The sequence below is a fragment of the Anolis carolinensis genome, chromosome 1 (assembly GCF_035594765.1).
Source record: "Anolis carolinensis isolate JA03-04 chromosome 1, rAnoCar3.1.pri, whole genome shotgun sequence".
Lineage (NCBI taxonomy): Eukaryota > Metazoa > Chordata > Lepidosauria > Squamata > Dactyloidae > Anolis > Anolis carolinensis.
Genome location: NC_085841.1, coordinates 254,812,223 through 254,838,034, shown reverse-complemented (window position 1 = coordinate 254,838,034; position 25,812 = coordinate 254,812,223). Strand labels below are relative to the sequence as shown.

At 35.9% G+C, this 25,812-nt stretch overlaps 1 protein-coding gene across 3 annotated transcripts in view; it reads left to right on the top strand.

Annotated features, from left to right (window-relative positions):
• dpp10 (dipeptidyl peptidase like 10) overlaps window positions 1-25,230 on the top strand; it is a 798,815-nt gene extending 773,585 nt beyond the window's left edge. For 2 of the 3 annotated variants that reach the window (XM_008109652.3, XM_003214894.4), the window contains exons 20-26: window positions 9,398-9,592; window positions 11,374-11,428; window positions 14,738-14,837; window positions 16,209-16,267; window positions 16,365-16,437; window positions 20,621-20,694; window positions 23,168-25,230. In XM_008109652.3, the coding sequence (XP_008107859.1) occupies window positions 9,398-9,592; window positions 11,374-11,428; window positions 14,738-14,837; window positions 16,209-16,267; window positions 16,365-16,437; window positions 20,621-20,694; window positions 23,168-23,305 (694 nt within the window). In that variant the 3' untranslated portion in view covers window positions 23,306-25,230. Of the gene's footprint in view, window positions 1-9,397; window positions 9,593-11,373; window positions 11,429-14,737; window positions 14,838-16,208; window positions 16,268-16,364; window positions 16,438-20,465; window positions 20,500-20,620; window positions 20,695-23,167 lie in introns of those variants that run through there. The other variant, XM_008109657.3, reaches the window with a different exon arrangement.
• The last annotated feature ends 582 nt before the right edge of the window (window positions 25,231-25,812 follow it).

The window sequence follows — 25,812 nt, the reverse complement described above, 5'->3', positions numbered from 1 at the left end:
ACATCACATTGTTGGCTCATGTTCAACTTGTTATCCACGATGACTCCAAGATAGTCTGGCCTCACCTGGAATACTGTGTCCAATTCTGGGCATCGCAATTCAAGAGGGATACTGACAAGCTGGAACCGTGTCCTGAGGCAACTAAAATGATCAAGGGGGTGGAGAACAAGCCCTGTGAGGAGCAGCTTAAAAGCTGGATATGTTTAGCCTGCAGAAGAGTAGGTTGAGAGGAGACATAATCGCCATATTTAAATATCTGAAAGAATGTCATAAAGAAGAGGGAGCAGACTAGTTTTTTGCGGCTCTGGAAACTAGGACTTGGAATAATGAGTTCAAATTACGGGAAACTTCCTGACCACAAGAGCTGTCCAACAGTGGAACTCTTGGCCTTGAAGTATAGTGGAAGCAGTCTTTGAAGGCTTTTAAACAGAGTCTAGATGGCCATCTGTTGGGGGTATTTTGATTGTGCTTTTCCTGGATGGCAGGGGGTTGGACAGGATGGCCCATGTGGTCTCTTACAACCCTGTGGTTCTATGATTCTATGCTTGCTTCGTGCTGACATAAAATGCCTACTACTATAGGGTTCCTTTTTGCCAATCTGAAGAATTTAGTAATAGGAACTGAAAACAGAATGAAGTGTTTAACTGTGTGGAGAGATGGGCACATCGCATCAGTGAACATCAGAATCTAAAAACCTTAAAGGTTTTTGGGGAAGGAGTAATAAATTGCTAGTTAATTTGGTGAATGCAAACCTCTTAATCCAAATAACTAACCCAATCTTAAGAAAAGGAAAATGCTACTTTTCTACTTTTTGTACATACTGACAAAGATAGACGTGTGGGAAAGCCACATATTGGCCTTTATATGTTTATCTATTAGTAAACTTTCCTTCTGTATAACCCCTTACCTTTTCAGCGTGATTCATTTCTACTGTTGGTATTAGCAGAAGTTATTTTTAGAAATCTCTTCATAATATAATGAAAAGTCAATACTGAGAATCTGTCAAGAGAAGCCTTCTGGGACTGATTTAATTTGTCTTGGATCTTTCAGGAGAGAGGGGGTGGTAATCCTCTATCCAATTTGCTAGAAGCTCTTCTCTGAAACAGCCAAATTAGTCTCTTCTTATAATTAAAGATAAGCCAAAGTGGTGTATAAGAATACAGAACTACTTCTAAGGTCAACATAGTTTTTGTATCCAGAATGAACTGTTAATTCCATTGACCTCAGGAAGAGCAGTCTCTAGGGAAAATAACTATAAAGCTGCACTTACAAAAAAGAAGGGAATGGGCACCATTCAAATCTGTGTCAAAGCAATAAAATTTGTCTTTTTGTCACAAGAAATACTGCTTCTAAAAGGCAGGGCACTAATTTCAGGAAGGACATTGCACTGTCTCATAATGCTCATATAGTAGCTTTTTATAGTGCCAGTTTTGCAATACTGAACAAAATACTGTATTTCATCTCATAATAGTCACCATTGCATAATAGTCGCATTCCCATTTTTGGGTGCCAAAATTATATTTCTATTTTCCTCACATAATAGTCACATCCCCATTTGAGGCTGATCCTCCCTCCCTCCCTTCTCTAAAGGCAAGGCTGATTAAAAACTACAACATGAATATCTCTGAAGCTCCACTCTTCTCTCATTTCTTCTTCTTAGGAGGCAAGGAAGTTTAATAAACATGAAATTGATGTTTCTGGAACTCAGATCTTTCCTCTTTCCTCCTTTCTCCAAAGAGCTACATTTCATATTTGGAAACTACTTTGGCTTTGAAGAAGGAGGGAGGAGGGAAGAGTGCAACTCCAAAGACCTCCATTTTTAACTGCCTTGCTTTCAAGAAAAGAAGGAAGGGAGGGAAAATCAGCCCCAAATGGCTCTACAATGTTAAAGAACAAACAAACATAAACCAAGCAGTGTGTTTGAGGCTAGATCATCCCTCCTCTTCCTCTACTTTCGGAGGTAAGGCATTTTATTTATTTATTTATTTAAAAAATAGAATTTTTCCTTGTGTAATAGTCACACTCCCCTTTTTATAAAAAAGGGGGGAAATGTGACTATTATGCGATGAACTATAGTAGTTCTGCAACTGATGCAGAGTTCTATTGACATGCATCATATCTTTGAACTACTAACAACAATAAAACAAATTGCCTTTGTGGTAACTTTTTCCTTCATCTGATGTTTTTATTTATTTATTTATATCCCACATTTTCCCTTCAGCTAAAACATATGCAACTAAAATAATGCATAGTGCAAGCATTTAACACAATAACTAAATAAATAAATAATCTTAACTATATATGATTTATGACATAATTAGGGTAAAGAACAACATACCCCCCATTAAAATGATATGTCAAAAGCCAAATATACAGTAGTTCTAAATACAAAGTTCTTTGCTGTCTTGTTCTGTACTTGGAAGCGACAAATTTCACATTTGGCAGCATTCCAAGATACTTAATTCTTTATTAGAAATCAGATTAGCATGTACTTACTTTTTAAGATATCAAAACCCTCAAAGCTCAAAATAGTTCTATCTCATTTGATAGTCTTCATTATATCAGAATTCCATTTATTTAACTATACATATAATGTGAAGCATGCCAATGTTGTACTGATTTTCTTTGTTTGTTTACAAAAATTGATTGATACAAGACTTGAATTACTGTAGTTAGTAGAAAGATGATACAGCTTCAATTGCTGCTCGACATGTTCACTTACACCAAAGGCCTTTAGGTTCTTGCTTTTAAACTGGATCCCTGTTCACTGTACCTTGATTGATGTGTTTTATTGGAAGCATATAGTTCTGTCTGCCCAGCTAGCCAGACCCCCTGCTAATTTTCAGAGTCTCATTACTGTATTCTAGGTTTATTGATTCAGAAGACTGCTTCTTCGAAACCAGTTTGAAAATTGCAGGGGAAGTGTATGCACATAGTACAGTATTTCCCTTATAGCGGTGTGTATTACCTTGTAAACCAATGCTTGTTTTTGTGATCTGTTGTTACTCTTTCCACTTTAAATCTATGCAAAAATTAAAAAATGCTAAGTATATTGTAAAAATTCTAAGTCCATATTAACTCCATTTTAATATGCTTTACAGTCAGCATTATAACTACTGTAGTCTATAGATCAGAAAAATGTCCCGTAATTGCCTGAAAGTGTGATTATTATCTCTTTTCTATATAATTAGGATCAAAGTTTAACTTTTGGATCCCTGATTTTCCTCATTAATGTTCACCTTATTCATTTTGAGAGTTGGAATAGACATTCCCTGGTAGCAAATAGGAAGTGATTAAGTAGAGCAAAGACTATAGCATTTAATTTGTGTAATAAATGTGAGCAGTGATAACCACTCTTTATTTTTCCACTCGAACACAGATAACCTCCTTGCTTTGAAATCTGTAGATAATTCATCTTTACATGTCTGCATTCCTTATGTAATACTATTTGAAAATGTACAGATTATTGGTTGATACAGTGCAACCAAATCAGTATAAGTTTCCACTAATTTTACCACATATGCTGTTCTTTTTTCTTAACCATATATTCGTTCTTTTCTTCATAAGAGCAGTTCATTCACCTCTGTCACAAATTTAGTCATTAATAGCTACTAAGTTATATACATAAGACGCCCCCTTTCTCTTATGAAAAAAATATCACCAGTGAATTTTAATTGTCCGGAGCAGTATGAACAGAATATTGACATATACTATACAAACATCATCCAGTTCTTCAGAAAGGAAGGCTATCCAACTGCAGTTCGACTTTAGCTATAACAGGCCTGTTTTTTTTATTGATTTCTGCTTCTTTTGTTTCCTGAAATTGTGTTCTTAGTTTTGATCAATATGCAATGTGTATGATAATGGTAAAACAAAAGACGACATGTTACAGAAAACAATTTACAATAAATATTGTCCCATTGCATCCTCTATTCTGCGATCTAGAAATATATGGGGGTATAGGACACTAGTGATGAGCAGTTTAACATTGATTTTCTGCTGTTTATCTAAACAATGTAATTAGTATACTTTGGACTGCCAACTAAAACATTTATTATTTCATATATTAATTTTGAAAATCAAGCTTTGGTATTTCCTAGTATTTAATTTATGTCATAAAAAACCAAAACAAAAAAGAGGCATAACTGTTTATTTCTTTACTCATAAGTCATGGTTGATACATCTTTATAATGTCCCTGTTTTAACATGTAATCATTTTAGACTAGAATGGCAGGATACTAACCGTAGAACATGTTGGCTACTCTTTCAGTATTACATGGAACAATGGAAAGATTTGGAATACTTTGGGTAAATTGCCATTGAATTGATTAAGATTAATATAAGAAACAAGACACATACACAGCATACATATCTTTCCAAAATCTTACAAGAAAATTATCCAGATGATTTTTAAATGTTCTTTTATTTAAAACATGGTAGAGCTCACTATATGATTTCTAGTTCAATATAGTCAGTCGCTTTTCTAGTTTAATATTGTCAGTTTTGCTTGCAGAAGGGATTGTTATTTGTACAAATGGCTGTATTGAGAGAAAGCAAAAAGCATAAACATGCTCTTAAAATTGTGGGTTGAAACTGGCAGCTTATTCTTTAAAGTTTTGTAAGACTGTGTTTGTTTCATTGGTTCCATCAGCTGAATCATATAGTGTCTCATATGCAACAATGCTGGCCACCTGACCTTGGAGGTGTCTACGGACAACGCCGTCTCTTTGGCTTAGAAATGGAGATGAGCAACAACCCCCAGAGTCCAACACAATTGGATTTAATGCCAGGGAAAAACATTTACCTTTACCTTACCTATGCAACAATGTAGTTTTCAGTAGACAAAAGAGGAAGCGTAATTTCATTGCAATCTTGGTGAGGGTGAAGGTGAAGAAATTGAGTTGAGAACTGACAAGGCTGAATGTTCATTGTAGCAAATAATAATATATTTCCTTTAAAGTCTATTCATAGGTGATGGTAGAGCTCCATGGTTTTAGATACCAAATGAAAAGATTTGTTTTTCTTTCTGAAAAAGGAACAGGCAAGTGATAGGCTGCCATCCCTCTCCCCACGAGTCTTGATGCATGTGGAACTGTAGTGTAGGAAGCATTCAAATTATCATCGTTTTGGTCTATAATTGGTATCTTCTGTCTGTTTAAAAAGCACATCAGCTTCAGTCGAGTTTCTGAATCATAATAAATCCTGCTTCTTCTGCAAGTTTAGATGACATACATGATTGGTATCTGCAGGCAGAGACTTGGTAGGTGTCAATTTTTTAGGCCACAAAAGAGAAACGGAATTGAACAGAAACAAGGTATTGCTAAAGGAGAAACAACAAAATCTAAGGATTAGGGGAAAGAACTTTGGCTAAAAAAAATCAATGAAACAGTGCTCAAGGAATAGTAGATTGTACAAACTGGGAACAGGTGGCTTTTCTCTGTGTTGGAATGAAAATATCTACAACACAGACCATATGTTGGAAGTAATTTATTTTTGCTATCTTTTCATTTCCTGGAATACAGCATATTTGTTACATGCCTGTGTGTGTTCAGCTAAGAACTGATTCATAATGTTTGCTGCCCAATCTGTGAAATGATGAGCCTGCACACATGTATTGAGTAAAAATATGAGCCATTTCATTTAAACTGATTCTCACTTAGAATTTTTTTGAAACCCACAAAAGGGGAAACCCCTAGTGAAGAACCAGCAGGGGCAGTTGGTCTTACCCACACCTACTGTTCTGTTCATCCTGGGTGAGAAACACCTTAGCCCTGGGGATAATTATCTACTGGGGATCTATCCATCCTGATCCCCATCTACCCATCCTGAAGATCACACACAACCTCTAATGGGGGCTCAATCCTGAGGCCATCTCCACGTATAACCTCCTTCCCCATACCCCATATCTCACAACCTGTGAAGACAGTTTCAGAGCCCTTTCCTTCACCAAATGGGTGCAGTAAGTACTTATCAGAACTTCAATTTCTCCCTCACTACCCAGCATGTGATCACCTAATTAAGGCACCACCCTAAGTCAATAACCAAGTCCTTATCTACAGTGTAGGATATGTGAAAAATTCCATGGGAAAAAGCGGAGAATATTCTACCCTGCTCATAATGACCAACAAGCTCATACTGTATCTAAGGTGAGAGAGTGGCCCAAATGAAATCAACAAATGGGAGATGGTAGGGGCAACAGCTGCCTAATAGCCTTAGTTCCAGTTCCAGCACAACTGCCATGGCCTCTCTTCAACATCGAAGAATCCTCCTTCCACACTACTCTGCTACCCAATATGAGGGAGGAAGGCAATTAGTCCTTTCTTCATTATTTAACATTTGATAAATGTCTGGTGAACAAGTGTATTGTATTAAAATTTATTTTCACCTGATGCATTTGAGATGGCATCAACTAAAATTAAAGTTTTGTCTGTGATGTAAAATAGTGATACTACCAGATGATGACTATACTTACAAATAGACTACAGACCAAAGATTCATCATATATTTTGTCTGAAAGATGAATATTCATTGCAACCTGAATTATATCCTCACTGCAGGTTTTTAGTATTCACTATTTTTAGCTCCTATATGGAGTGCTAAGTTTAAGTGTCTTAATGTCAGATAGAATCCTATAATTACACATTTCAAAAATAAGCATCCAAAGAAATTATGGAACTGAAACATAATTAAAGCTTCTGCAATTCAGTGAACAGTTTGTCAAATATATTTTGCCAGAAAAGAAATGAAGGACATCGGTGACAAGAAGTTGGCCCAGTCAGAATATTAACTGTAGCACCGAGCATATGGCTCTCTTGCCCCACTGACTAATGTTCGGAGGAACAATTCAAAGTGCTGGTTATGGCCTTTGAAGCCTTGTGCAATTTGAGTCTATGCTATTCTCCTGTATAAGTTTTCCTTGGCTCTGATGATACACTGTTCTTGGTCCTGCTACCTTTCAGAGATATGTGTGGTGGAGACACAAGGTAGGAACGCCTTTCTGATTCTTCCATGCTCATGCTATGGTATTCCTTCCAGGTGATATTATCCTGCCGGAGGAAAGTATACATTATTTTATTGAGCTATTTGTTTTGACAGCAGACTAACTAATGATAAAAGGACTTTTAAAAATACCACTCACTGTTTTTGATAGTTTGGACTTTGAGAAAAGGAGGGTGACCATTTAATTATTCATTTCTTTGTTTATTTTACTTCAGATACTTCCCCAATCACAGAATCCATGCCATGATCATAACAAAAAAATTTACTGAGGGTGGTTTAACTATTGTAATCTATCAGATCTGACTGTCATCCACTGTGATACCATGGAAGGTCAGGCACTTGTCTTTCTACGCAGTGATAAAGCAACACTGACAGATGTTCTATTCTAAGTTCAGCAGTTTAAAATATCCCAGAAACAATGACTGAAGAAAATGTTACATATTTTATTGCATTCCTTTATGTCTCTTAATTGCAAGCTTCCTTTATTTATCATATGTCTATCAGGAGTGCTAATCATGTTCTCATGAATATAGTCTAATTTTATTTCAATACATTAGGCAAGGAATTTTATATTTATTTCAGTTCTAGTGGCATATAGCTTTCACTGAGATATGTTGTTGCCGTTTCCTCTCCTCCTTAATATTTATGGCTGAAGGAAAATAGAATATACTTTCCTTTTCAATAAATGACATCCTGTTGTTATTTTTTAAAATACCATTCTTAGCAATGTTGAAAGAAAACATCATAGTAGAAGTGAAATATTTACCATCTCAGATAATTTATTCTTCTCCACCCACAAAGAAAATTAGTTACTTCTGTATATTACACACTCTGAAATTAATATTGTCTCCCATTTCATGCTTCCTGGAGTTTTCAGAGGTTTTTTCCCCCATTCATTAGTAACAGATTTGTTTTTGAGAAGGAAATAGATAAGGGAGGGATGAGGGCATTACAACCGTGATATAATTTTAGGTCCCTTTGAACCTGAAATTTCCTATCCTGGGAGTGTTCAGTCTCCAAGTATTGAGGAATAGAAATTAAACCTACTCCAACTCATTTGGGGCATGCCACCACCTCTGGAAATTGGTGGCTACTGAGGTTCCTTCCACAGTATTTACCAAACAGTTGGGAATTACAGCAGCAATATAGTTGCAGGAGCCTCATTACTCCAGAGATACCAAGTCCTGTGTGATTTTGCACACTAAGCAGTTTCTACCCTGGTTAGTAGAAGAGAATGGTGCTGGGAAAAAGTAAGAGGGGTTAACCAAGGGCAAGATGGATGGATGGTATCCTTGAAGTGACTGGCTTGACCTTAAAGGAGCTGGGGCTGGTGACAGCCAACAGGGAGCTCTGGCATGGGCTCGTCCATGTGGTTATGAAGAGCCAGAAGTGACTAAACGAATAAACAACAACAACCCTCATTAGTATTTGCATGGGAGGCCACCAGGTATTGTAGGCTATATTTCAGGTCAAGGAACTGACAAACCCACTTTTGAGTATTCCTTGGCTTAAAAAAATCCTATGAAATTAATGGAGTCAACAGATTACTTGAAAGTGAATACACATACATACACATGTACTGTATGTATATCCTCATGTATCAGTCTAAAGTAAAAAAATGGGTTGACTTCTTTTAAAAAAGGAATAATCTCTGAGTAAAGTGGTATTCCAGGAGATACTAAAAGAAGCACCAACTCCTTCTACTCCTCTCCACTCTGCTGCCGCTTCAGACCTCTTTGAATGCCTGAGCAACAAAATGGCAGCAGCAGAGACTGGGGAGGCTGGACCTCTGAGACAATGTTGGCTCTTTCTTTCTCAGTGGAACAACTATCAATCTTTTCACAGGACATATCAAAATCCGTAATTTTGGCCCCAAAACCCTCTCTTGACTTATACATGAGATCAATTTATATGTGGGTATATACAGTAGTTGCAGGAAGGCATGACCCTACAAATAGAAATGACTCTGTTTCCTATAATGCTAACTGGTTTTATTTTAGCATGAACTTCTGTGGATATAAATCTATTTCTGTGGCTGTAGTATTGCCACATTCTTTTTTTTCACCCCTCCCTTTTTTATGCTGCAAGTCACTCAAATAGCTGCTGCTTTGATAAAAAAGGGGGCAAGAAGCTTTCTCTGTTCCTAAACTTCTGTCAATGAAGCTAGTAAAACAATATGTTAATCTCACTAATTTATTGCTATACAGTTATTTCTGTTCGCTGCTTCCAAGAGGGATAACAGCAGTGGTTAATGTGCTGTTATAGATAAATCTGACAATTATCCAACTGGATTGCATGATGAACTCTGCCATCCAGGTTAGATAAAATATTGAAGAACTGCAAAGTTCATCACATTGTCAATAGCCTCCATTTGTGTCTGGTCTGTTGCTATTTACAGTGATGAAGCTCCAGGCAACCAGTTGGTTACAGATAAGTTTCACATTGACTGGGATTCTGTGCTTGTCAACTCTGATAATGTCATCGTAGCTCAGTTTGATGGAAGAGGGAGTGGATTTCAAGGTCTAAAGATTCTGCAAGAAGTTCACCGTTCCATAGGATCAGTGGAAGTGAAGGACCAGATAGCAGCGGTAGAGTACGTATGTGCAAACATTTCTTCTATTTATTTTCATGTAAAAATAATTCTTAGTTTAATATAACAGATTGAAAATATATTGCGCACTGGTTTGCTACAACGCATTCAGAGTTTCATACAAAGAAAAAAAAATACTGTCTGATAAACCATACTTTTAGGCCTAGTCTGATTACTGCAGTGTGGCCCGGGGCTGTGGCGCAGACGGGAGAGCAAGCCAGTGCAATTAACTGTAATGAATCACTGACCAGGAGGTCATAAGTTCGAGGCCCGCTCGGAGCTATGTTGTTGTCTTTGTCCTATTTTAAAAGGCATTGAATGTTTGCCTAATATGTGTAATGTGATCCGCCCTGAGTCCCCTTCGGGGTGAGAAGGGCAGAATATAAATGCTGTAAATAAATAAAATCTTTGATTTTTCTAAATTCATTAACAAATTATTGCATAGTAGAGGATGTTTTGCAGATGCTGTATTTCATTTATTTATTTACCATATTTATATCGTGCCTTTCTCTACCCCTGGAGGGATTCAAGGCGGCTTATAAACGGCACTACATAGTGCCTAAAACATGAAACACAAAATTAGATTAAAATTGAACATACATAAAACCATAGTTAAAATACAATCTAATGTTGAGACACGTCATCCAAAGGTGAAGTCTTAAGGCCGTTCCATGATCAATTGCACGATTTCCAGTAAATTTGTTGCACTGTACAAAGCGTGCTCCCAAAGGCAAGTTTTAACTCGCTTTCTGAAGGCCAGAAGGGAGGGGGATGATCTAATATCACTTGGAAGGGAGTTCCACAACTGAGGGGCCACCACTGAGAAGGCCCTGTCTCTCGTCCCCACCCATTTCACTTGTGAAGGAGATGGGACTGAGAACAGGATCTCCGCAGATGATCTTAGATTCTGAGGGGGTTCGTAAGAGTAGATACATTTGAACAGGTAGACTGGGCAAATGTAACAGACTACTTGATATCCAACTATCAAGAATACAACTCAGTCCCACATCATGGCCTCAGTATCAAAAGGCACTGCAACACCTTCTTAACAGTTGTCCCTGCATAAATAGCTGTCTTAGGCAGCCTCCCTCAGGGAAGTGGTTGATCTCTGCAGTACAGAATTAGAGATCTAAACTATAACGTTCAGCAACCTTTTAGCATTTTAATTTATTTTTTATTAGAAACAGTACAGAAGATATCACGATGGTTTACATCTTTGCCCATGAGATATGTAGGTGCATAGGCTACCCAAACAGTGTGGATATTTTAAACCATCTCTGTCATTCTGCAACTTTCATGTATTCATCTCAGGGAGATTTTACATGTAACTGAGGTCTGATTAAAGTGGCTACAATCTTCTTTTTTTTTAAATGAACACTGAAAAATGTTTAAATTGGCCAAAGTGGTGAATTTTCCTCAAAGGAAAATTGATTAATACTGTGTTGATGTAATTCATGGAAAAGATTATCTTCAATCAGTTTTTCTTTCTTGGGCTCCATGTTGAAACAGTAACAGTTGTGTCTTGGGCTCATAATTTCTCAACATTTCTGTAATGTTTTAGCTTTTATGTTTAATCCAAGCAGAAACATAGTTATTTACATTTTATGTAAGATAAATCATAATTTTGAATATTGTCAGCGTCTAGCAGGCATTATTATTGGGTTGAAGAAGGGATTTGCAAGTCTAGAGTGGAATGATTTATTTATTTATTGTTCTGTTTTTATTGTAGAAATCACAGTATGATATCCGTCACACAGGAAACATTATTTTACTGTCTATTTCAGGTACTTGCTGAAACAACCATTCATTGACTCTAACAGACTGAGCATATTTGGAAAGGTAAAATTCTATATTTAATTTGTCCTATTCACAGCAGGTGTGTGTTTGTGTGCATGTGTGCACTAGGAAATTTACCCAATGTTGCCCGGATTAATTTGGATCATTTCATTTATGATTTGTAGCATATAAAAGTGTTTCATGCCAAATTCCATGTAAAATGGACCAAAACCAGTGATTTTCCTGAAGAGAACCAAATTTTGTCACTTGTCCCAAACTTATTGCAGGAAGTGTTCCAGATATCAGCCTAAGCCTGAATAACATGTTTTGTCAAAATCCTTTTCATAAATATGTATTATAGAGCAAAAAACCCTAACAAATCTGGTGTGTCTTCAGAAAAAACTCAATGTAATTGACATGTCAGTTTCAGTACTTTACCGTAGCCCTTGTTTTAGTCACATTGTATAATATTCCAAGTTTATGACTCAGTGAGTAAACAACATGAATATTTATGGAATGCCATAGCCAAAAAGACTTTAGTGTGTGTGTTTGTATTAATATCCAGCTCCAAAGAAATTTGCTTGCAAGGTTTATTGTTATTTCATCTTTGGATGAGACTATCTGTCAAGGATTCCTCTTCTTCAGAAGAGGAAGCGGAGCAGGAAAGTGTTCATGAATGTGAGGGTGAGTTGGAGTCTGAGGAGGAGACTTTGCTAGTACCCCAATTCTAGGAGAGGCAAAAGGAAACAGAGCAGAGACGTCATTCAGCTAGATTAGCTGCCAGAAATGCAGCTGAGTAATTAGGAACTGCCCTAGCAGCTGTGTGGGGACCCAGGGCTATAAAAGCCGAAGCAGGTGCAGCCAGCTCTTGCTGGTAACAAACTGACTCTAATGCCTTCACTCTGTGTGCCTGCTCCAAGTCTGCATCTGGATTTATGCCTGTTTCTTTGTCTGAAGTAAGACTTCCTGGCTGTCTTTTGCATTATTTCACTTAGTGTACTGTACTTTATGTTTTGCTAAAGTAAAGCAGTTTTCATTTACTCACCACAGTGTCTTAAGGCTGTTCTTGAAAGACAAAACAGGACACTATCTAAGTTTATTTCAGCCCTAGATTTGCAAAGAAACTGTGATACATTGATAACCTAGAATAGCAGAAAGAGTATGAGAATATTCCAACAGTTTTCTAAACCATTGATCAGTTTCTTTCTGAATACATTATCAAGAATTAGGATTTTGGTGATTTCATGACGATATATGTTTTAAGCAGCTGGTAAAGGGAGAGTTGTTAATCAATCTGTGGACATTATATGGAAGTTTCCTGCAGTTTTTTTCCTGATTGTTGTCACATTTATATTAAAACCCTAATCTGGACATTTGGAGTGAGTTGTCATCAGCATGCCCATAACACCTGGCTCTCATGTTTCATCCATTTCAGGTGAACGATTTTCAGTGCTGAACCAGTGCTCAGAATTAGTCATAGACTAAAAACTTGAATTTGAAAGGATAAGTGTCTTTCATTTTGTGTCTTCGTTTGGCTAGTTCAAATGAAGTTGGTTTGCTTAAAAATGTAAACCAAATGAAATTATTTTCCATCCTTATTTTCTGGTCTGATTGCTTGCTTTCTGACCTTTCTGTGACCACTTGAAAAGATTCAAGGATGCTTACATAGGGATGCTAAAAGTAGGCTAATCTGTAATGACCTACTTTTTCAATAGAAATTATTTATTACAGCGTAAATATTTTTTTTCTATTTTGTGCTAAAAAGTATTCATTGCTATATCATAGACATTGATAAAGCACAACAAAAGTTTATGCTGTCAGAGTTCAAATATTCTTATGCAAATTATAGTTTCTGTTTGCACCAGAAAAATAACTAGAGGAAACATATTATCCTATTCCAAAAGAGTAGCTTTTTCTGTCTCTGGGTGAGAGCAGAGAAATCACAGCCTTTTTTGTGAAAAGCCTATTGTTGGCCATACAAGTTTTAAATTAGGGTTGCTAGACCTTGAATTTTATCTCTTAGAAGTGTAGAATCAATCTACAAGTATTGTGTATTGACTCTTATATTTATCTGGAAGAAAACAAAACAATTACAAAGCTGCCGAGAGGGGTTTTTAAAATGAGCTTATTTTACCAGTTTTCTTCATCAAACATATTTGTATAAAATTACCTTCAGGTTATTTGTAAGGTATATGTGAAGCATAAATTAATTTCATGTTTAAACTTGCTTCCCATCTCCAAAAAAACTCATTATTTACATACAGTATATAGAGAGACAAGTATTTCAATAGCCAGAAAAATCAGTTACCCAAAGTGCTTCAGTTCCAAAGCCAGTATCATTTTTGATAGCAGCCACGTGTCTCCTATAACATCTAGATTGCCAACTGTTGTTGTGTTATGATGTTGTGAGTCCAACATAAGCTAGTGGACCCCACTTAAGTTGTTGCAGAAGCTGAAATTCAGTTCCAACCACACAATGATCCAAATTCACCCCAAGCCTGTCCTTCATCTGTGAAAAGTAAGAGGAGCAATAAAGATGTGGCCAACTGTTTTCCTGGATGCACAGTACTGAGGTTATCTCAAGGACTTATAGAGGTCCCTGAAGATATCTGTCACACTATGACTAGTTAAAGTAAACTACTTGGACATGTCTCTGTAGCTCATATTGCTTTCCATTTACATGGAAAATAGCCAAGTTTTCCATCAGGAGGGTTATGATAGCTACATGCCAGAGATATGTCTCCTGTTGCAGGTCTTGGTTCTAGTTTTGACCACAGAAATATATATTCATAAGGCAGTCTCACCTATAGAAGTTTTTTTTTTCTTTTGAAGGCTGTATTTTACAAGCATAATATGACAGGAGTCATATGTTAGTGGCAGGCATGACCAAATCCAGTGATAGGATTGGAACTCAATGTTTACTTTTTTCCCCCTGCCACTCTATTCACTTCTATCTCTTTTGCTTTTTTTTTCTTTCTCAACCAGAGACCTAAGCTGATAATTTCCGAAGAACTTTTGAAATAGGCTGAAAGCTCCAGAAAGCCAAAGGAACAATTCTGAGATAAATGTGAAACATTCACAGCTTTAGCAGAGCTAGTGCAATTAATGTGTTATACCCCAAACATTGCTGGAAAGGGACAGAAAAAATTGTATTTACTATCTTGTATTATTTTCAGTGTACACAGTGAATATTATTGCACTATATATCAGCTTAAAGTTGTCTTAAGCATTCTCGATTCTTTCATAATTGTTGCTTTATAGTTCACAGAATGTCAGGGAGCTAAAGAAATAAATGTAAATGCTGTGGAACAAAAGGCGATTTCATTAAGGCGATAATGGTTACATTTTAATTCACATTAGGTTGTTTTGTAGGGCTATGGAGGATACATTGCATCAATGATTCTAAAGGCGAATGAAAAGCTTTTCAAATGTGGGGCTGTGATTGCACCAATTACAGACATGAGATTGTATGGTGAGTGTTTTGTATTATTAGAGCTGTTCACTGAGTATAAGTAGCTCAGTTTTCTTCTTTTGTGAAATAGTTGAGGGGTTACATCAAGTATGAAGACAAATAGTTTGCAAGAAACAGAACTCCGTTGAATCAAACTGCTGTGCAACAAACTAAACATATGTATCATGTAAAAAGATACAGTAGAGTCTCCCTTATCCAACATAAACGGGCTGGCAAAACCTTGGATAAGCAAAAATGTTGGATAATAAGGAGTGATTAAGGAAAATACTATTAATCGTCAAATTATCAAATTTATCAATTTTGATTATCAATTATTAAATTTTGATTTTGCAAATTAAGCACCAAAACATTATGTTTTACAACAAATCTGCCACTTATTTAGGAGTGTGGCTGCAATTGTGTTGTTGGGCATGTGGGCCCGCTGCTCGTTGCTGCCTAGAGAAACAGCTGTGGATCCGGGTGGGAGGCAGACTGCTTTGATAATACAGAACATTGGATAAGCAAAGGTTGGCTGAGCAAGACTCTACTGTATGTAGAAGCACAGCATGAACAGGAGTTGTAGGGGACATTTACATTGAATATTTAATACAGTCTCAAACTGGTACAGTAGAGTCTCACTAATCCAAGCCTCACTAATCCAAGCCTCTGGATAATCCAAGCCATTTTTGTAGTCAATGTCTTCAATATATCATGATATTTTGGTGCTAAATTCGTAAACACAGTAATTACATCATAACATTATTGCGTATTGAACTACCTTTTCTGTCCAATTTGTTGTATAACAGGATGTTTTGGTGCTTAATTTGTAAAATTATAACCTAATTTGATGTTTAATAGGCTTTTACTTAATCCCTCCTTATTATCCAAGTTATTCGCTTATCCAAGCTTCTGCCGGCCCGTTTAGCTTGGATAAGTGAGACTCTACTGTATTAAAGAAAGTGGTTTTGCTGTGTAGGAAATAGGAAATACTATTACATAGGAAATACTTAGACCAGTTTTAGACCCAGATGATGATGACATAAAGCACAGAGCACTGATGCACATTAACGGCTTCTTTTTGTACAATTTCGTGGGAATTTGTTGTCTGACCACTGCAGTTTGAAGCTTCAAATTGCATTAAATGGTCAGTGGAGATGGGGCCTTAGTTCCTTATTTTGGATCATGGTGTCTCCAATTGAAAGTAGAGGTGATTCTGTGTTAATATGTCAGTAGAGCCTTGGATTCCATATTGGTATTCAGTTGGGTCTCAGCAATAGTAGATAGTGTAACCTTTAGTTACATATGATTAGGTCCATAAAGGTTAATATATCTAATCCCCTCTCCAAATAGACTTTCATGTAAATAATATTTTCTTCTGCTCCTCATACACAGCATCAGCTTTTTCAGAAAGATACCTAGGGATTCCAGCTAAGGAAGAACATGCTTATCAGGTGAGCAAGATGCATTACGGATCCTTATAGGGTGCCAAAGGGATGTGGAGTTTAAATCAGTTATAGTTATATATAATATGTGTGCTTCTTTCTAAAGGCATCAAGTGTGCTGCACAATATTCATGGCTTTAAGGAAGAAAATTTGTTAATCATCCATGGGATAGCCGATAGTGAGTATTTACGCAAAAGCAATTCAGTTTGCAGTTGCAGCTTGTTACATAAAGAAGTTCAGTAAAACTGTGTATGTGTGCTGGGGTGTGTGGGTTTTATAATACTGATATTTGTCCGCTCCTTAGAGATCTGCTTGTCACAATCAGTTGACAGTTTTGGATCTGAGCAGATGACATTTCTCTTAAGTGACTATTTGTAGTGCTTTGCAGCTGTTCATATCAATTTGTTTAAATCTTATAAAACACTATGCCATTGGTAGAAGGCAACATGTATTAATAACTGAATGCATAAATATTTAAACAACTTCTAAATTATTCCCAGTTTGCCACTGGCAAAATCTAAATGTCAGCATAAGAAGGTTTTGAGAGCCATGGCATAGTGGTTTGTATGTTGGCCTGGGACACTGGGAGACCAGGGACCTCATCACACTAGAGCTTAGATCCACTTTAAATCCACTTTCGGGTGGGGGCTTTAAACAGCTCAGCCAGACAGGTCCTGGGCCTCACCAAACTACAAACCCCAGAATTCTACAGGAGGAAGAAACTGGATTTAAAGTAGATTCATGCTCTAGTGTGATGAGACAGCAGGAAATATCTGTGGAAATACACTGGATGAGCTTGGGCAGATAACATTCTCTCAGACCCCATCTACACTGCCATATAAAATCCAGATTATCTGCTTTGAACTGGATTATATGAGGCCTCTTCCACACAGATGTATAAAATCCCCATTTAACTGGATTGTATGGCAGTGTGGACTCAGATAACCTAGTTCAAAGCATATATTAGCATTCTGGGTTATATGTCTGTATGGAAGGGCCTTGAGTCTACACTGCTACATGCTCCAGTTCAAAGCAAATAATCTGGATTTTATATGGCAGCATGGATGGGGCCTCAGTCTTAGATGAAAACAAGGACTCCCCCCTCCCCCATCAGATTCCTCCAAGAAAACCTCACGATAGGTTTTCCTTAGGGTCACCATAAGTCCAAAATGACTTGATGGTTCACAACAATAATGACAACCAAATATAATGCTTAAGTGCTTTAATGGCTTCTCACTAACAATTTGTGAAGTGCCTTTCACTACAAAGGGCTATCTTATCTGGCTGACTACATGGACTTCTATCTGCATTGCAAATATTTCATTAACCCTCCTCAATCACATAATTCTTTCCCTTTCTCCTTCCTCTTCTCTTTCTTCTGCACAGCAATTGCAGTCATATCCATACCACTTCTGCCAGCCTGCATGCCTAATGCACGTCTATTTTAGCTTAGATTTATAGTGGGGTGTCACTTTCATATGACACACAGTTAGAAATCCTGTTGAGAATAAGTAAACAAACACAAAACCAACATGGATTTTTCTCAATATCCATTCTTTGAACCTGTATATCTCTCTTAAATGGAGAAAAAGATCCTCACCTAGAAATCAAACAAAACAAAGAGCTGTAAGCCGAGTTCTAACGTTTAATAAACATGGAAAGAAAGGTTTCCTCACTTGCATACATTCACGATATTACACTGGTCAAGCTAAGAAAATACATCTTTCAGCATTATTGTATTTATACCTGTTGCTATTGGTGTGTGGATGTGTTTTGAACTCTGAGTGCAAGCCCGAAACTTCTGTTGAAGCATCATGCACATTGAAAATATGCACAATAATAATTGCATTAGTATGCAACTGAATGTAAAATACACAGGCATACATGGATGCAAAAATATTTTCCTATAAAAATGCAAGGGTGAACTCTGAATTAGGAAACCAGTAGAAATATCATCTCAATTTTACATGGCTATCTCCCATGGCCTGATGGCCTGCTTCAGGTATTACCATGTTTGTCATCCAATAAACTATGCTTTATAGCGCCACCTCTCCTCTTCCCACCCTTTCCTTACCTCTTGCACCTCCAGCTTTGATGAAGATATAATAATTTATCAAACCATTGTTTTTATTATGGCCAAATTTGTAAACTTGACTTTTCAAAGGATTCTCTCCAGGCACAGAAATTGAAACTTATTGAACCTGGGGCACAAAGACAAGGATGAGGGAATGTCTTAGTAGCTGTAGCAATCTTATTTCTTTCCAATCTCTCCCATGTTTGAAGGCAGGAAACAACTTATTAAAATACAACGTATACAATCAGTTAAAACACATAACACAGAGAAAATATAAATCTAAAAGACTATATACTATCAGTACCTATTAATATAAACAGTAAAAGGCAGTTCATAATTTAAGTTCCATAATTAAAAATCATCTGGCTAAAATCCTGGGGATTGAATAGGACTTTTCTTTATAAAAAGCATGGACTGTCTTACTAAGCTCTGGTCCTTCCTTTCTGCTTTTTACCCCAGGGAAAACATGCCCAATATATTTCCTTAACACATGCAAATTAAAAAAAAATCCCAGACTAGTTTTTATTTCAGTGAATGCTCTTATGCTCCCCTGGGGGAAAAAAATAGGCAAACCTAAACATTTCAGCTTCAGTTGATAGTTTTACTTTTTAAGGGTCTCATCAATTTGCTGACTTTATAATAAACATTCTAGACTCAGTGGTAAATACATCATAGTATTTGGTTCAGTAGGGTCACTTCCAAAAGATAAATCCTTTTTTTCCAGTTTTGCATAGTACAGGGGATATTCAATTGAACAAAAAAGAAAATTACTGCAATTTCACCAAATGGCTTATATTAGGAGGCTGTTTTTGGCAATCACTCTCCTAAAAATAATCCATAAACTATGGACTTGATAAATCAGACATCTAAGTTAAAAGTGTAAGGCAGCAAATATTAAAGGGTGTGTATTTCCCAATGAAAGATTTTGGTATGGTGGCACAGAATCTTTGTGTAATCACAAGACATATATAATAATAATAATAATAATAATAATAATAATAATAATAATAATAATAATAATAATAACAACAACAACAACAACAACAACAACAACAACAACAACAACAACAACTTTATTTTTGTACCCTGCCTCCATCTCCCCGAAGGAACTCGGGGCGGCTTACATGGGGCCAAGCCTGAACAACACAGTTTAAAATGTAATTACATAAAAATGAAATTCAACAATATAAGACAGAATAAAACATTATAGCAATATACAAAAAGGTATCAACCTTTTTGCTCATTTATGCTGTGCCAGAATACTTTTGTTCAGCTTTTCAGTTTTTGCTTTTCGATGCTAGCATAATGAATGGAAGTGGATGCTAAAGGTGGACTGACAACCTCAACCTGTTTCAACTGAGGTTTAATAGCATTTTTAAAGGACATGGCAGCAAATGATAAGGAGAGAGGAGGAGTGTTAGTATTTGTAAGAGGAAGGGGGCTTCAGTCTAATAACAAGACCATTTTAGAATTCAAAACCAGCCAGCATTTCTAAATTCCAGCGCTATATTCTTCAATGTGCTTTACATTATTACAAATACCACAGTAAAGTCCCATCTAAGTGCATTTATATAATGATGAATAGTCATTAATAAATCCCACTGTTTCAAAGGGACTACTCTAGTTAAGAGTAGCAAAAGGATTCAGGTCAGTGTATCTGTTTATATTTGAGTACATTAGCACATTTTTGCAACTTGGAAGTCACATCAGCCTGTAGCCCACACTTTAGCATCTCCTGCTTTTCATATTTTCTTCTATATTCAGAATCTTTCACACATTTCTTCAGCTCTAAAAACGTATTATCCTTCATTTTGCAGTTTGGGTGTATCTGTGGCCCCTTCTACACTGCCCTTATCCCAGGATCTGATCCGAGATTATTTGCTTATCCCAGATTATATGGCAGTGGAGACTCATATAATCCAGTTCAAAGCAGATAACCTGGGATATTAGGCCAGTGTAGAAGGGGCCTATGAAAGATAAACTTGGATTGCAGTCATATTCATGTGTGTCTTCAAGAATGTTCCATTGAACTAGGTGGGATTTAAAGACATGAAGCAGCATGTAAATTACCTAAAGTTCAGATGAGATATGAACCAGGCCACTTTCATTCTCTCATTCCCACTCTGTTATAGGTAATCTCTTGTAAGGAATATGTTCTTGGAAGAGGTAGGAAAGGATATTTATGCATATCCCCATTGTTTAACAAGGGTGGGGGACAGTCAATCTTTAGGGTCTGATTCTCATTAATAATGCTTTTGACTAACACTCAGATGTTGTTATCCCATAGCTAAAGTCCATTTCCAGCACTCAGCAGAATTAATTAAACATCTAATAAAAGCTGGAGTGAATTATACTATGCAGGTATGTAATACTTCAGAGTCTCTTTAGCTTAGCACATATTTCAACATATTTGATAAGTTATGATCTTCTCTTCCCTTACAGGTGTTTGAAAGATATTACAAAATGTTATTCGTATACAATGTATATTATTTGAATATCTTCAGTAATAAATATATGTAAACTATAGCTGGCAAATATATTGGTACTAATATAATCTATTGATTAAGCAATATTATAAGCATATATTAGTTCAAAATGTATTGTTTTCCTTTTCCAAAGAATTAAACTGAACCAAAAGGGTATGTCTTCGGGGTAACTATTTCTATCAGTGGAATTTAGAGAAAGAAGCCTCCATTCTCCACTTCAGCACCTTATGTACCCCAAATATCTGATAAATTAGGCTGGAGCAACTTCTGGAGTTGGATTCTAGTCTATGTGGAGGATTATACAGGAACTGAAGAGGAGAAGACAGTTCTATCAAATTCACACTGCAGTGCCAATACAATACAGGATGTAGAAACTTCAGAATAATATTATGACAATACTCCTTATCTCTTCGTCAAGTATTTCTTTAAAAAAAAACAATGTGGCATGATACAATTTAGGCTCCTCGGGGATTAGACAGACAGACTAACAATCACTTCCATGTGCGGAAAATTGAGATATAGACATTTAAGACTAAACACCTGGAGTAATATAATTTCAGCTTATATGCTTTCTGCTAAACCTCCCCATCTGTTTGATATACCTTCAACAAGTGAAGAAGGGAAGATTTCAGTAACTAACTGCCAAGGAGAAAAATTAGCAGCTGTGTTTTATTTCTATTTTGTTGATTATTTCTGATTGCTTCAGTTGTTCTTATTTTTGGTTACAAAACTAATGTATACATATCTGATTTATTTATAAAGCAAGGGGATTAGAAAATATTACAAATTTTATAAAAGCTATTTTCCCACTTTCTTGTTGATCTGGATGAAGCTAGTTTGTCTGTGTTATCTTCCTATCATTATACTAATAATGATCATTTCCACATGTGGAAAAATTGGATATAGCTATTTAAGACTAAACACCTAGAATGGTTTCGTTTCAGCTTCTGTGCTTTCTGCTAAGCCTCTGCACCTGTGTTACCTAGGAGGAGAACTTTGTACACATAAACTAAATATTGTAATATACTAGAAGCTATGTTTCGTTGATGCTAGAGGATTGTGGCTTGTTAGATTTGACACTTCAATAGATTTGGGAAGAAATTTTAAATTGAAAATGAACTAACGCCTCTTGAGTAGTGGAGTTAATTATTTTAAACCTACATGTCTGTTTTAAACTTAATTCTTGTGTAATCAAACATATGAAGCAGACATCTTTATTTGTGGAATAAAAAGAGTAAGATTCAGAGAAACAGCTAACAAATGATTTTGTGATACATTGTGAGATACTGCTGAAGCAGAGACCATATAAGATGGAGGAGACTTGACTCTAAGAGACAGAGAGATCAGGAATGTGCTCTGAAGAACATCCAACACCAGTTGCATTTAAAGAAAATATTATGAGACATTTTAATTTTAATAAGGAGCTTTAGCTGTTGCATTAAGAATCATTTTTGTCTTTCTTATCCAGTGTCAGAACACAAATTGCAATGCAACTTTTATGTATCATGTCAGGAGCGAATTAAGAATACAGTCCTAATGTACAGAAAAATCACAAAGTTGGCATCATACTAAATTTCTTTTGATCACAAGCTGGCCACTTGGAGTGCCTCTGGTGTTGCTATAAGAAGGTCCTCCATTGTGGCAGAGATCAGGTTGCATTGTAATAGGTGGTCTGTGGTTTGCTTTTCTCCACACTCGCATGTCGTGGACTCCACTTTGTAACCCTATTTCTTAAGGTTGCCTCTGCATCTCCTGGTGCCAGAGTTCAATCTGCTCAGTGCTTTCCAAGTCGCCCAGTCTTCTGTGTGCCCGGAGGGAGTTTCTAATCTGGTAACTGAATGCAACTGAAGAAAATCATATTGAACCTTTGTAAATACTAGAAATTCAAATAAAGACATGCAATTCCCCCCAAAATATTGGCACAACATAATCAATTGTTTCCTCTAAAAGCAAGTCTTTACTTCCATATATATGTATATATAAATAATGTTAGATCCACATTCTGATCATGCTGTATACCATGTTGTTCCAAGGTCTTGTATTGTTTCCATCAATATTTGATACAAACTATTTCCTTTAAACCATCTTGAAAATGTGAATGGGAAAAGCCATTTTAAATAAAATGTGAGAAAATACTACTAGCATTTGAGCTTTTAGTGAATGCTATGAATTGCTAGTTTAAAATATCAAGAAAATTGATTTTATTTTGCATTTTATGAGTTTTCTGGTGAGGTTGCACATCACCTAATGTGTTCATTTAGTATTGATGTAGAAACATTTAAAACAAATCTTAGAGACATATCACCTGATTTTTTAAAGTCTGTTTCTTTTTACTTTTTGTCTCTTAGATCTACCCAGATGAAGGTCATTATATCACATCAGAGAAAAGTAAATACCACCTTTATAGCACAATTCTGAACTTCTTTAGTGCTTGTTTAAAAGAAGAAGCACCCGTTGTATTACAGGAACCAGAAGAAGATGAATAAGAAAGCTTATTTGTATAGAACTGTGGAGACTTTCAGTGAGGCTCACGAAAAGCTGCATAAAAGTGACTATGTGAGAGCAGTTTCTATGGAAGCCCAAGGGCAGCTAAAGGATATACCAGTGGGACAAAACATTTTGTAATGTTGAGCGAACAAACTGGTATTTGAATACAGAAGTCCAAATGTATTACCAGGGGACAACACCTATATACCTTTGTGGAAGGCCAAAGGTTGGATGCAATTTTCTGGAAGAAATTAATTTTGCATAAGAGTAGGGTTAGTGCATGTTGATTCTGTTAAGATTCACTGTTTGTTCTGTATGTAGTTGCTCTGTTTTTATTTAAAATGCAATTAATTTCTCAATTTCAGCATAATGTACAGCTGTCTTAGGTATCAAGGACACTAATATTAGAAAAGGACAGCTGCAGGTTAACACTCAATTGTATTTTTTACAATAAGTGCATTTTTCACTGTCCAGCATCACAGTATTAAGGAAATTGCATTTTGTTTCTGTTTTCATGGGGAAAACATTAGCTAGATCAGAAACTATTTCTAAATATTGGTTTGATTTTTTCCCCCTACAAAATTAAGGCATTCACTGTTACTACTGTACCAACTATAAATGAATAAGCGGAATTTTGATAGTATACCCTTGGACTTTATGTATATACACAAGACTCCTTCCACACAGAAATGCTTGTGCGCTTGAACAGTTTTTTCAAGCCATAATTACAGCTATGTTTAAAGCAGTATCAGCAACTAAAATAATTCCCCGGTTAAAAGTTGTATCTTTTTATTTACTAAAAAAATGTTTGGGTTGTGTTTTTTCGTATTGTTTATAGTAGTCAATAGTTTGCTGGTTACACTCTAATTTTAGAATATGCTTCTTTGTCACATGTAGATTAGATACATGAATATTAAATTATAGTTTCAGATAAAGAAATTTTATTAACATTGTAATGCCATTGAGTAATGCTTTGATGAAATCTTTCATGAAGGTGGTTCTTGCCTTTCTCCCCTTCCAGATGGGTTGAGGTCCAAATCTGAACTTAAATGGTCACACAGCACAGAAATCTGTTGTTTTTTCTTTGGTATTTCACAACTGTCTATCAAGTCTAGTTCAGGAAAGAATGAAAATCAGGCAAATAATTTTAAAAAGTGATTTCCTCCTTCACAATTTGTTTCTAAGGAAGGTTTCGGTAAATGATGAGACCCCAGAAGTGGCGAAGAAGTGATACTATGAAATGAGCAATGAAATAAACATTGGCTGTCAGAAGATTATCTTCCATACCAGAATCAAGCAATGTTGGATGTAAACCAAGTGCAGACTAATGCTGCCTATGCATCTCACTGTGAAATGTAGCAATTTGTTCCCAAGAGTTTTTATTAATATCTTCCATTGTGAATGATGTTTTGGTTTTCAGCCTCTAGCACTGAGCAAATTTCAAACTGAATTAATTGAAAATATTATGTTAATAACAAAAATGCTTACAGAACAAATGTTAGGCTGACAGGAGGCTTTTAAGTTCTACTTATTTATTTTAATTTCTTTATTTTTACAACCGTTTGTGGAACATAGTTAAAATGTATACTGCTAAAATGGTTATTCTTTTGTCCATGATTTTTTGCAGTATTTTCTTCTTAACTATTTTGTTCTGCAACAACTGGAAGTCTCTAAGAGGCATGCATGTTGTTTAAAAACCATATATCCTTCATTGAAAACTTTTCAAGCTTTCTTTTAACCCATGAAAACATTGAATATCACTGGGAAATCACTGGATATTCATTGGTATAAACACACAGGTATTTATAAAGATGGTTTTTTTAACCAATGGAAATAGATGGTCACTCTAATATAGATTATATTAAATGTGAAATACAACTATAATAATTTTAATGGTATAATTATTAAATATGATGATACTTTTGTCTGGGCTCATCCACTGAAATGTGTTCTAATAACTGAACACATATACTCCTCTAAACTTCCATATTAAACAAGTGATAGTTGTCCAAACATGCACATATCACCTTGGCAGATTGCTTCTATAAACAAGGATAGAAACTATTTTCCGTGACAACGCTCAGTGTGTATCCATAGATCACTCTTGGATTTAAGAAACCATTTTCTACAGAAAATCATGCAGATGCATAAATAAGTAAATAAAATTTTGTTCAATGGAAATTAAGCAAAGGTAAGTGAATGTAGGATGTCATCATTCTCCTTTGTAATGTTAAACATACTGAGGCCTCAACCCTGCTCTTATTCCTTACTAAAGTAGACTCATTGAATAAATTAGATTTTCCTTGATGTAGATGTACAATTCAACATATAATTCAACATGTCTTCTCTAGTTGGGAGTAACCAATGAGATTCCAAGCTTACTGTATAAGCCTATACATATCTACTCAGAACTGTACACCGTATTGTTCCATGGTGCTTAGTCTCATGTTCAGTGGGTATATAAATACTTTACTAGATTCAGTACAGAGATATTTTCTTCTAAATA